The following is a 12,676-nucleotide window of genomic DNA, read 5'->3' as shown; positions in this document are numbered from 1 at the left end:
GGGAAATTGCCGTGATTCCATACTTGGACGATTTCCTGGTGAAAGCTTCCAACAAGATGGGCAATCTGACCAGTTTACAAATCACCTTGGACCTCCTTCACGATTCAACTATCTCATAAACAAACAAAAATTCTATCTCGTTCCTTCTAAATGCATGGAATTTCTGGGCATGATCCTTGATACGCAACAGGGGAAGTTTCTCCTCCTAGAGTCAAAAATTCTTGTCCTCCAATCCGGTGTGTCCTGCCTTCACAGGAACACTCTATGTTCTGTATTTGGGTCCTGGACACGATGTTCTCAACCTTCAAGGCCATCCCTTATGCTCAATTCCAATTGCTGAGACAATTCTCTGTCTAACCCACCGCCTGATACTCCTGCCTTCTCAGGTTTGCCAACAACTTTTTTGGTGGCTCTCCTTCCGACGTCCTTTCTTCCCATCGGTTGGCTGGTGATTTCCATCAATGCCAGTCTATCAGTTTGAGGAGCAGTCTTTGGTGCCTGGACCATTCAGTGCCTGTAGTCCAAGGCAGAGATCTCTCTCCAGATCAACCCGCTGGAACTGAGGGCCATCTTCTTAGCCTTGTCTCATTGAACCTTTCTCCTCCTAGGGTGTCAAGGAGGCACAAGGAGCCATGCAGCCATGCAAGAAGCCTTCTGCTCTCTTTGTTGGGTGGATTGTTATGTTCCCATTCTCAGCTGTCCATATTCCAAGCATGGACAATTGGACGGTAAACTACCTAAGCCGAGAAAAGCTCTACCTGAGCAAGTAGTCTTTTCACCAGCAGATCTTTCTCCAGTTGTGTTCCCAGTGGGGCACACCGGATGTTGACCTCTTCACTTCTCATCTGAACCAAAAGTTCCCTCACTAGGGGACCAAGTCTCAGGGCCCTCGTGCCATCGCCGCTGACACTCTCACGATCCCCTGGTTTGACTTCCACCTTCTGTACTTGTTCCCTTCTCTTCTCCCTCGGCTTTTCAAGAAACTCAAGACCAAGGGGGTTCCAGCCATCCTGGTAGCCCCAGATTGGCCCTTCAGGGCTTGGTGCATGGTGCATGGATCTTATGCTCCTGCGCGCGATTGCTCCTTGGCCTCTTCTTCTGCAAGTCAACCTTCTGTTTAGGAGGACGCTGTTCCACCCCACCTTACCTCAGCTGCATTTAAGAACATACCTGTTGAAAACCCCAATCTGCTAAGATCTATCATTGCTTGTGGAAGGTCTATGTGCAGTGGCATGAGAGTCATAGCTTCCATCTGCTCTCCCTTTCTCTTCCCAGGATCCTGGGTTTTCTCCATTCAGGTCTGGATCAGGGACTTGGTCTTTCTTCACTTAAAGAGAAGGTGTCTGCACATTGCATTATTTTTCAGAAGACCCTGGCCTTCTAACTTCAGGTGAAAGACCTTCTTGCAGGGATTGGCACACTGTGCTCCTCCTCATCGTCCTCCCTTGGAACTGTTGAAGCTTGAGGTGCTTCAGGTTCCCCCTTCAAGCCTTTGCATGAGATCTCCCATTGTCTTCTGTCTTAGAAGGTTGCCTTCCTTATGGCTGTTACTTCGATCCACAGGGTCTCAGATTTGTCTGACATATCCTGTAAGCCTCCTTTTCTTGTTCTCTACAAGAACAAGATTGTCCTTCATCCACCACCATCTTTCCTGCCTAAAGTGGTTTCTTCTTTCCTTATTAATGAGGACATTTTCTTGCTGTCTTTCTGTCTGGACCCCAAACAGTCATGTGAGCGCTCTCTTCGCTAAATGGATGTGGTCAGGGAGATCCATGTTTATTTGTCTCTCACAGACCCCTTTTGTTATTTGTTCTCCCTGAGAACCCTGGCAAGGACCTGGCTGTTTGCATGGTTTCCATTTCCAGGTGGATTTGGTCTGCTATCAGGGAGGCCTATTGGCTCAAGGGTAGCCTGCTGTCTCTCATTCCACAAGCCTCCTGGGCTGTTCAGCATCAGTATTCCACTGCCAAAGTGTGAAAGGCTGCCACTTAGCCCTCTGTAGACACTTTTGCCCAAGTTCTATCAGATACATTCTGTGGCCTCTGCTGAAGCCAGCTTGTCATAAGGTTCTGCAAGTGGCTGTGCGTTAGGTTGCTTGCATGGTTGCACAATTTCCACCCACTTGGACTGCTTTAGGACATCCCATGGTGTTGTGTCCCCAATGAAATAGGCAAGAAAAATGTATTTTTATAATTACTGTAATATCCTTTTCTCCTTGTATTCATTGGGGACACAGATTCCACTATTGTTTTCTTGTTGTTCTTGCCCAGGGCTATTTTGGTTCATTTTTGGATTTAGGACATGTTGGTGGTTTTTGCTTCCGTGTTCTTTTATAATTTTTTCTGTCCTTCTCCTACTGCTGCTGTACAAACTGGCTAGCATGGTGTCTGTGGAGAGGGTATAGCTCAGAGGCGGGGCCGACATCTTTGGTTATTCCTTCTATTGGCCAGGTCTATACCCCATGGTGCTGTCCCCCAATAAATACAAAGAGAAAAGGCAGAGACATGTCCAAAGATTTTCCGTGTACTAGCCACTCCCGCAAAACAATCCCGCTCCTGTGTGTGATGCAAGAATCCCTCATTGCCATCAGGGATAACGCATTGTACGCTGAGGAGTCGGGCATAGGAGCAGAACCATTGCAGCAGGATAGTCAGTGCATACTCCTGTCCGCTTCACAGCGTATATTGATGGAGGAAGAGGAGGAGGAGGATGACAAAGTGGCACCCCCTGGCCAAACTACCGCCACTGAGGGGCCTAGTGTCACCAGTAGGGACAAGTATAGGCGCATGTTGCTGGAGTACCTGGCCGACCACAGCCCTGTCCTCTCCGATCTCTCTGCGCCCTACACTTAGTGGGTCTACAAGTTGGATTTGTGGCAGGAACTTGCGCTGTACGCCTCGGAGTTCCTTTCCTGCCCTGGCGCCAGCATGCTATCGGAAAGGGTCTTCAGCGCAGCCAATGGCATCATCACGGATAAGCACAGCCGGCTGTGAGCTGACAGTGCTGACCAGCTGACTTTCATCAAAAATGAACAGCCAATGGATAGACCCATCATTTACATGTCCACCAGTGTTAAGCACCCCGACATGAAGTTTCATGTGTGTGCTCACCCTCTAGAATTCCTCCTCCTCCTCATACTCCTCCACCATCAGCGTTGCACAATTCTGCTCCTACTAGGCTCAATCCACCCTGATTCCCCCCAACTCTGCTGGTTAGAAGCTCATTAGAAGTCATGCCAAGTAACACACTGGCACACATGACTGACTTCATGTTGGGTTGCTTTTCAAGAGATAAAGGCATAGTTCACATTATGGAGGGCAAACAATACTCTTTGTGTAAAAAAGGTGGCTAGAAGCAGAGGCATGTCCAGAGGCACAGGGAAGCTGCTTCACAGAAGTCAGGCCTGAGGCAGCAAGGCCCAAGATGTTCCCTCTTCTAGTCACCCAAGAAAAACTCCAACCATCGAGGCCACATTCCTTGATGTTGTTGAGATTTTTCAATGCATACACAGAGGACAAATTTAGTGCGGTTTGCACACTTTGCAAGTCTAAACTGAGTAGGGGCTCTGAAAAGAGCAACCTTACCACCTCTTGCGTGCGCTGTCATTTGGAAGGCAAGCTCTGGGCTCAGTGGTAGAGAGCAAATGCAGGACAATTGTTGCCCGGCATTGCCGACACTGCCTCTTCCACTGTTTACAGTGCTGGTGCAGCAGTCCAGACCACCAGCCTGGACACCTCTGCATCTGTCTCTGACACTTTGGGGAAAGCCTCTCTGAAAGCCTACTCCTGCGCTGCAACCTCGACCACACCTGCGACCTGTATGTGCTTCAGCACTGGGGTGTAGAGACGTCAGCAGGTCGTTCTGAAGGTCATCAGCTTGGCTGACAGAAAACACACTTTACCTGAGGTCAGTGATGCCATCCTCGATGCGACGGCAATGTGGTTTTCCCAGCTGCACCTGGGCCCAGGCATGTTGGCGTATGTGATAATGGCCGGAACCTGGTAGCAGATCTGGAGTTTGCCAGACTCAAACACGGTCCACACATGGCCCACGTTTTCAACTTGTTGGTGCAAAGGTTCTTTGAAACCTACACCATTGTTCCTGATATACTGGTCAAAGTGCGCCCATTTTCGTAAGTGAAAAGTAGACTCTGCTAGGCTGAAAACATTCACAGCACACTCCTCTCATCTTCGCACCATTGGCTGGCGGAGGAAGACGAGGGGGATGAAGTCCCACACGAGGCTTGAGGGTGAAGTTCAGTGCATCCCATTGCTTCACCACAGATGGTGTGAAGGGGAGTAGAAAATGGAGGAAATGGAGAGTGACCCTAACAGTTGGGGGCAGCGAAGTCATGCCAAGTAACACACTGGCACACATAGCTGACTTCATGTTGGGTTGCTTTTCAAGAGACAAAGGCATAGTTCACATCATGGAGTGCAAACAGTACTGGATTGAACAAAAACTGGATTGAGCTTATATAGCCTGACTGAATTGCTGTGGATCACACTTAGCTTTTGGGGGGTAGACGCTAAAAAACTGGATTGAGCATATATAGCCTGATTGAATTGCTGTGTATCCCACTTAGCTTTTGGGGGGTAAAGCATTAACCTCTTCCCGACGATGGCATTTTTTTATTTTCGTTTTTGACTCCCCTCCTTCTAAACCCCATAACTTTTTTATTTCTCCGCTTCCAGAGCCATATGAGGTCATAATTTTTGCGGGACACCCGGCGGCTATGGCGGCTGCCCGGCTCCCGGGCGGTCGCCATAGTTACAGACCCCACATACACCGTACTATTACGGCGCATGTCGGGAAGGGGTTAAAACCTGGATTGAGTTTATACAGGGTGACTGAATTGCTGTGTATCCCACTTAGCTTTTGGGGGGTAGACCCTTAAAAATTGGATTGAGCATATATAGCCTGACTGAATTGCTGTGTATCCCACTTAGGTTTTGGGGGTACACACTGTGAATATCTGGATTGAGCGTATATAGCCGGACTGAATTTCTGTGTATCCCACTTAGGTGTTTGGGGGGGACACCCCGTGGAAAGCTGGGTTGAGCGTATATAGCCGGACTGAATTGCTCTGTATCCCTGTTAGGTGTTTGGGGGGGACACCCCGTAGAAAACTGGGTTGAGCATATATAGCCGGACCTAATTGCTCTGTATCTCTGTTAGGTGTTTGGGGGGACACTCCGTGGAAAGCTGGGTTGAGCGTATATAGCTGGACCTAATTGCTCTGTATCCCTGTTAGTTTTCGGGGGGACACCCCTTGGAAAGCAGGAGTCCTCTCCCTGCAGTGTATAGCTCTGAAACGAGCTGTTGTTGTTCTTCAGTTTTCCCTGCCTACTAGAAGCTAATCCTCTCTAGCCCTCAGCAGCACATCTGTCCCTACATCTACAAGCCGCAGAATGACACGAAGATGGCGGCCGCTATTCTTATAAATCAGAGGTCACATGTTTTCGGCAGCCAATGGGTTTTTTCAATTTTTTTTCACTGCCTCCATTGTCGTAGTTCCTGTCCCACCTCCCCTGCACAGTTATTGGTGCAAAAAACTCCAGGGAAGGTGGGAGGGGATACGAATTTTTACTGCGTTTGCCGTGTGGTATTCAATAGGAATCAAATACCATGAACAGCCTGATATTCGATCGCATACCTATTCCATCGAACAGCGTTCACTCATCTCTAATAGTAACATGTACACCTCATTACCACAGTTTGAAAGCATGCAGATTTTAACTAAAAATGCACAATGTAAACAGAGCCTCTCAGCGATCTGGGAAAATTACCTTTCTGGCCATTTCCAGGTGTTATTTTGAAGCATATGTCCAGAATCTATACGGATCGCCAGCAATTGATATAGGTGTCTATAAACAGAAGAGTTCATATACAGACAAGCAAACAGCTGATGCAGTACAAGAAGTACAGAACATACAGTCACAGAGCACCACCGTCCTAGAACAACAGGTACGTGACATATCATATTGTATAATAATAATAATAATAATAATAACAATAATAATAATATATTTTATTTATATAGCGCCGACATATTTCGCAGCACTGTACAATTTGTAGGGTTCAAATACAGATGAAAAGATACATTACAAAGAAATAGTCACTTCACACAGGACTGAGGGCCCTGCTAACAAGAGCTTACAATCTATGAGGTAGAGGGGGTGACACAAGAGGTAGCAGGGGCGGCATTGCTTATACAGGGGGTCAGATAATTCTATAATAGAGGTGACTGTCATTACACAAACGTAAAGTTGTATGAGCCGTCACCAGTCATGACCTTTAACATGCAGATGGTGCCTGGACATATAAAGTTAGCATGAGATGACATCATATCATGTGGGGAAATGTGGGAGCGGGGACAGAGGAGGGTTAAGGGTTTACGTTAGAAATTGTGATAGGCTTGTCTGAAAAGATGTGTCTTTAGTTTGCGTTTGAAACTGTAGAAATTGGGAGTTATTCTGATTGTCCTGGGTAGAGCATTCCAGAGAAGTGGTGCAGCTCAGGAGAAGTCTTGTATACGAGCGTGGGAGGTTCTGATAATAGAGGATGTAAGTGTTAGGTCATTGAGTGAGCGGAGAGCACGGGTTCGGCGGTAGACAGAGATGAGGGAGGAAATGTAGGGAGGTGCAGCATTATGGAGAGCCTTGTGGATGAGAGTAATAACTTTATATTTTATTCTATAATGAATAGGCAGCCAGTGTAACGACTGGCACAGACCGGAGGCATCGCTGTAACGTCTAGCCTGATAGATGAGCCTGGCCGCTGCATTCAAAATAGATTGTAGAGGGGAGAGTTTAGTGAGGGGAAGACCGATTAGTAAGGAGTTACAGTAGTCAAGGCGAGAATGAATCAGAGAGACAATAAGTGTCTTTAATGTATCTCTTGTAAGGAAAGAGCGTATTCTGGAGACGTTTTTGAGGTGGCGATGACATAAGCATACAAGTGAATGGATGTGGGGGGGGGGGTGAAGGAAAGGTCTGAGTCAAGCAAAAAACCCAGAGGAAGCGGGCATGCTGCCTAGGAGTTATAGTAAGGCCTGAGACTGCAATGGATATATCATGGATAGAACTGTTAGATGGTGAAAACAGTAGTAGTTCAGTCTTGGAGAGATTTAGTTTCAGATAGAGCAAAGACATGATATTTGAGACAGTCACAGGTGTTCTGTATTAGTGCAGGAGTGATGTCCCGAGAAGATGTCTATAATTATATTATCTATATTATTATAGTAGTGTAATATTTGTGTCATTATATAATATTATATTTCTGTATTTGTATCATTATATAAGGCTGAAGTGTCATTATTTTATTGCAATGGCAGATCCTGGGGGCTAATCCAGTTTAAAGCGCCCACATCTTAAATGATAACCTGAGAGTAAATATATGTAATAAGACCCCAAACCTGGTAATCTCAGTCCCATACATCACAGCAATCTTAATCCACAGTAGAGGAATCCTAGGGTCTTCTCGCTCAGCTCCAAGTGAAATGAAGCAACGTGTTAGGAACCAGTGGGGAACTGGGGATGTGTTCTGGATTTCTGTTTGGCAAATCAAAACTTAAAATCTTGTTAAATTGAGCGGAGGACAGCAATGAGGTCACCAGTCACCATGCTGCTGACTTAGGGGCCAAAGCCTAGTAACAGGTTCCCTCTAAGATTATGGACTAAATAAACTGGTCTTTTTAGGATCCACCATTGGATGTACTGTAGGGTTCCTGCGTGGGTATCCAAAGTTTGGGGACAACCTGGAGTCTATGATACAATTACAATCTGCTCTTATTTTCTTCCCCTTAGGTTATAACTCTACAGAACTGGAACACGACCCAACAAGCAGTAAATGAAGTGCAGACAATTACTGTTACCAAATACTGTATTTCTCCATGTCCTCCCATGTACTACACACTGATCTATGGCAATGAAGAGACAGGTAACGTCTTATATAAAATAATGATATACAGCAAAATACTATGATACAATATCTATCTCTCTATCTATCTATCTATCTATCTATCTATCTATCTATCTATCTTTCTGTCCTGCAAAAAATTCAGACAGCACATCAAAGTGAACAGGCGCAAGATGCTATGGAGCTATACAAATGCAGAAACTGCAGCAGCCTCTGTACACAGCACCAGGACATATAAAATAGAAGTTAAATTACATTGCTGCTATTCTTTAATATCTACTCATATAAATGAGCTAATAAGATCCATAAACTACACATATAAATTAGAGGTTCTTCATTAATTTGATCATACAGTAAGAAGTTCATCTGCATGACAAGACAACCTTATTGAGATGGGACCCTAATTAAATAAAGAGACCTCTCTTGGACCCATAATAGGTATACAAATGTGAATGCAGGGCAAGTAGGATCAAGACAGAGCCATTCAAGTCAGGGGGAGGTCTCCCTCCAAAATTGGACTTGCACTCCCTTCAATTGCACAGGTCTATTTAATTGGAATAGAGTTTACCTTTCAGTTTCTCATCTGTTTAAGGCTTTTTTTGAGTAGTGTAAAACTTTATACCACAAATTAAGTATTTTTCTATTTATTTTACGTGTAGATCCTCTATCAGCTGACGCAACGGCTCTTGATATTCAAACAGCATTAAATAATTTATGGTCTATACGGCCGGATACAGTCTATGTCCACCAGGAATCCTCTGAAGCAGTAAATGTCTATAACGTGACGTTCAGTTCACAAAGAGGTGAGTAAAAGACAAGGCACACTATAAATCAAACCCTAAATCATCACGTGTAATAGATAAAAGGAGAGATTGGGTGAAATTTAGGTTTAAATGGTCACTCATTTTTCAGACAAGTTAGTCTCATTTCATAGAGTGTCTGATTCTGGACTAATATTTTATGTATTCTAATTACTAATTTGGCTGCTTTCTGCCCGAATAATCTCTCTAAAATTCCTGTAACTAGGTGCCTTCCTTCTAGCTAATTTACAGTTTGCTCCTTTGTTACTAAAGCGATCTGTCCCTAGATACACATAACAATCAATGCTATTCTATGAGGCTATTCATATTTTCGTGTTTTTAACAATTCCAGTAAAAAATATTAAATGCTCTATTTTGTTTATGAGAGATCTGTGAAAAGGAATTCGACATGGATGCAAACTGCTTGTGAACAGCTGGTTTTGAAGACTGATTTGCATCTATGGGCATCTATGCCAAATTCATGGCAAAAGCAGAAATAATGGAGAGAGGATGAGTCAAGCATACAGGCAATGGCTGTGCTTCATCTAGCCCTCCTCGTACAAATGCATTGGCCATATCATTTCTCATTTATATTGACCCATACTCTCCTCTGTCCAATGAGGGTTAATATTGAATTGTCATCCCTATTACACTATGTACTATATAAAATATTATTGGTGATTTTTTTTTTTTTTTAGGTGATTTTCTGCTTCTTTCCTACAAAATTCTGGATGAAAGTAACTTTACAGTGAATATTGCAAAGACAACTAAAGGTGTTTCGGACATGAAGACCTTCACTATAGTGTGGGATAATGCTTACTCCACTCCTTTGGCAACAAATGTGTCGGCAGGAGAGGTTAGTTAAATGACAGAGATCGGCAGAGACTTAACCTGAAGTTCCTGGGCCACAATGCAAAATATATAATAGGGTCTCCCTCTACATACCTACCTTATACCATTTAGAATAGTGACAGAGGAACCATTGGGTCCCCCTCAAGGTTCAGCGCCCTGTAGTGACTGCTACCGCTGCACCCCACTAGAGCTACACCCCTGGAGATTAAACATAGTCCACAAACTTGACACTTCAGTATAATCATTGGTATTTCTTTGTAGTATGCTGCAGTGCTCTAAAGGGGATTTTGGCGCACATTGGGATCCAGGGACTGTGGGTGACTATTGCCTTTGCTTCCCTATAGTCAATATTCCACTAAGACTGGATTCACATCTGCGTTGGTGTTGGGTTTTTAAATCCATCTGTAGATGAGCATTAAGAGCATTTCTGCTCCTTTGAACAGAGATAAAAGTCGCTCCGTCCAAAAAATGAGGATACATAACAGTAATGAATCAATTTTTTTTTTAGATTGAGGTCGAAGGCAGGTGGACACAAATGGATTACCAACGGATGTTAAATTAGTAATCCATATGTGTCCGTTTTTCAAACAGTTTTCCCTTTTCATTCTTGCACATGCTCAGAATGAAGAAGGGAGAAAAAAATGGATCCACCAAAAACAGATTGAGGGCAGGTTCACAACTGCGCCCAGTCTCTGCTTTGCAGGTTTCTGTCTTCTGCCCGAGAAACTGGACAGGAGACGGAAACCGGCAGTCAGTTTTCAAACCTATTCATTTAAATAGGTTTGCAAAGTGTCTTCCTGTGAGCATCTTCTGTCTCTCCACGGCGAAACCGTTTTTTTTTTTTAACTGGACACAAAGTCGGCCATGCCAGACTTTGTCTCCGGTTAAAAAAAAACGGTTTCACCACGGAGACCAGAGGATGCTCATGGGTGGACACTGACTGCCGGGTTTCCGTCTCCTGTCCAGTTTCTCGAGCAGAAGATGGAAACCTGCAAAGCGGAGACCGGGCGCAGATGTGAACCCGCCCACAAACAGTTTTTTTGAAAATTTGTCAAGCAAGATGGATTATGGTACGTGCTGTGTAACTATTTCTAGCCAGGGCCCCTTGAGAAAAATTACGGCGTTTTACAGTATTTGCAAAGTGGATGGGATTCATGCGAATCCCATCCCCACTTCGCGGAAAAAATCACAGCACGGACACGCTGCGATTTCCAAAACCGTTGCGGTCTTGAAAACCGCAGCATGTCAATTATACCTACAGAAAACACCGGCGGCTTCCCCGTAGATATAATTGTAACAGAAAGTCCACGGAGGAAAACTCTGTGAACTCTCTGTTCAAAGTGCTGCGGGAAGAACCGCAAAGAGTTCACGCCGCGGTTGTTCACGCAACGCTTTAGCGCTGCGTTTCCGGCCTGTGGGGCCTTAGCCTCTGACAGTTTTTGAACAAATCTGTTATTTTTTTAGATGGATTCTCAAAGGGCAAATACATAGCGTAAGACGAGCACTCTGAAAAGGAAAAACTTAACACAACGTAATAATGAGGAGAAACAATATAATATATACAGTACATATTTGGTATCCTCACAACAGTGCATACCTATATAATATCAAAAAAATAAAAAATTACAGTAAATTTGAATAGACCAAAAACAGAACAGCTGCCATGACATGTACAGGATGCTGAGCGCATGACAGACTGAAAATGCAAAGAGAGAAAAAAAATTCTTCTCGTCCTCAAATGTAAAATTAGTCTGGTGCTCGAGGGGTTAAGAAAAGGGATTTCAGGAGAATGAAAACAATATGATCATAACTATTACAATTTCTTTTTTTAAGGTGCGAAATGCTGTTTTAGATATCCTAAGTGCACAATGCCCGGATGCAATAGCCAAACACAAGGAAAGCTCATCAGTCAAGTATTTCAGGAACTATGATGCAGACACGGTATGAGAAAAAAATAAATATATAATATATATATATCTTAAAGCATTCTATCTTTTAATTGGCATATGTGATACAAATATAGCATAGATAAGTTTGTCATATAGTTCTTTGGCAAAAGTACTTCACTGAGTGCTACAGCCTTGGGAAAGATATACTGACGGAAACTAAAAAAGTGAAACTCTTAGCAACCATAGGGATCAAGAGTCTGAAACCTGATATGATATCTGTTTACAGTCATGGCCGTAAGTGTTGGCATCCCTGAAATCTTTCCAGAAAATGAAGTATAATTCCCAGAGAATTACATGTTTTGTTATACACTGGATTATTTCCTTTGCATGTATTAGAACAACAGAAAACAATAAAAAATAACAAATCCGTCACTTCCTATAACTTAGAGATGAGCGAACAGTGTTCTATCGAACACATGTTCGATCGGATATCAGGGTGTTCGCCATGTTCGAATCGAATCGAACACCACGTGGTAAAGTGCGCCAAAATTCGATTCCCCTCCCACCTTCCCTGGCGCCTTTTTTGCACCAATAACAGCGCAGGGGAGGTGGGACAGGAACTACGACACTGGGGGCATTGAAAAAAATTGGAAAAAGTCATTGGCTGCCGAAATCAGGTGACCTCCATTTTAGACGAATAGTGGATTTCAAATCCGGGTCATATGAGAATGTGAACTTTGTGACTATGAGACAGGGATAGCTGTACAGGCAGGGATAGCTAGGGATAACCTTTATTTAGGGGGGAATGTTATTAAAAATAACTTTTTGGGGCTCTATCGGGTGTGTAATTGTGATTTTTGTGAGATAAACTTTTTCCCATAGGGATGCATTGGCCAGCGCTGATTGGCCGAATTCCGTACTCTGGCCAATCAGCGCTGGCCAATGCATTCTATTAGCTTGATGAAGCAGAGTGTGCACAAGGGTTCAAGCGCACCCTCGGCTCTGATGTAGCAGAGCCGAGGCTGCACAAGGGTTCAAGCGCACCCTCGGCTCTGATGTAGGAGAGCCGAGGGTGCACTTGAACCCTTGTGCACCCTCAGCTCTGCTACATCAGAGCCGAGGGTGCGCTTGAACCCTTGTGCACACTCTGCTTCATCAAGCTAATAGAATGCATTGGCCAGCGCTGATTGGCCAATGTATTCTATTAGCCTGATG

At 44.2% G+C, this 12,676-nt stretch overlaps 1 protein-coding gene across 1 annotated transcript in view; it reads left to right on the top strand.

The window, feature by feature from the left end:
• Positions 1-12,676, top strand: part of LOC142200098 (fibrocystin-L-like) — a 134,758-nt gene that overhangs the window by 21,423 nt on the left and 100,659 nt on the right. Inside the window, exons 16-20 of the mRNA XM_075270162.1 lie at positions 5,808-5,967; positions 7,809-7,941; positions 8,580-8,723; positions 9,419-9,576; positions 11,406-11,513. Coding sequence (XP_075126263.1) covers positions 5,808-5,967; positions 7,809-7,941; positions 8,580-8,723; positions 9,419-9,576; positions 11,406-11,513 — 703 coding nt within the window. The remainder of the gene's footprint in view (positions 1-5,807; positions 5,968-7,808; positions 7,942-8,579; positions 8,724-9,418; positions 9,577-11,405; positions 11,514-12,676) is intronic.

The sequence above is a fragment of the Leptodactylus fuscus genome, chromosome 4 (genome assembly GCF_031893055.1).
Source record: "Leptodactylus fuscus isolate aLepFus1 chromosome 4, aLepFus1.hap2, whole genome shotgun sequence".
Lineage (NCBI taxonomy): Eukaryota > Metazoa > Chordata > Amphibia > Anura > Leptodactylidae > Leptodactylus > Leptodactylus fuscus.
The sequence above is the reverse complement of the archived record's forward strand: the minus strand, read 5'-3'. Positions and strand labels throughout refer to the sequence as shown.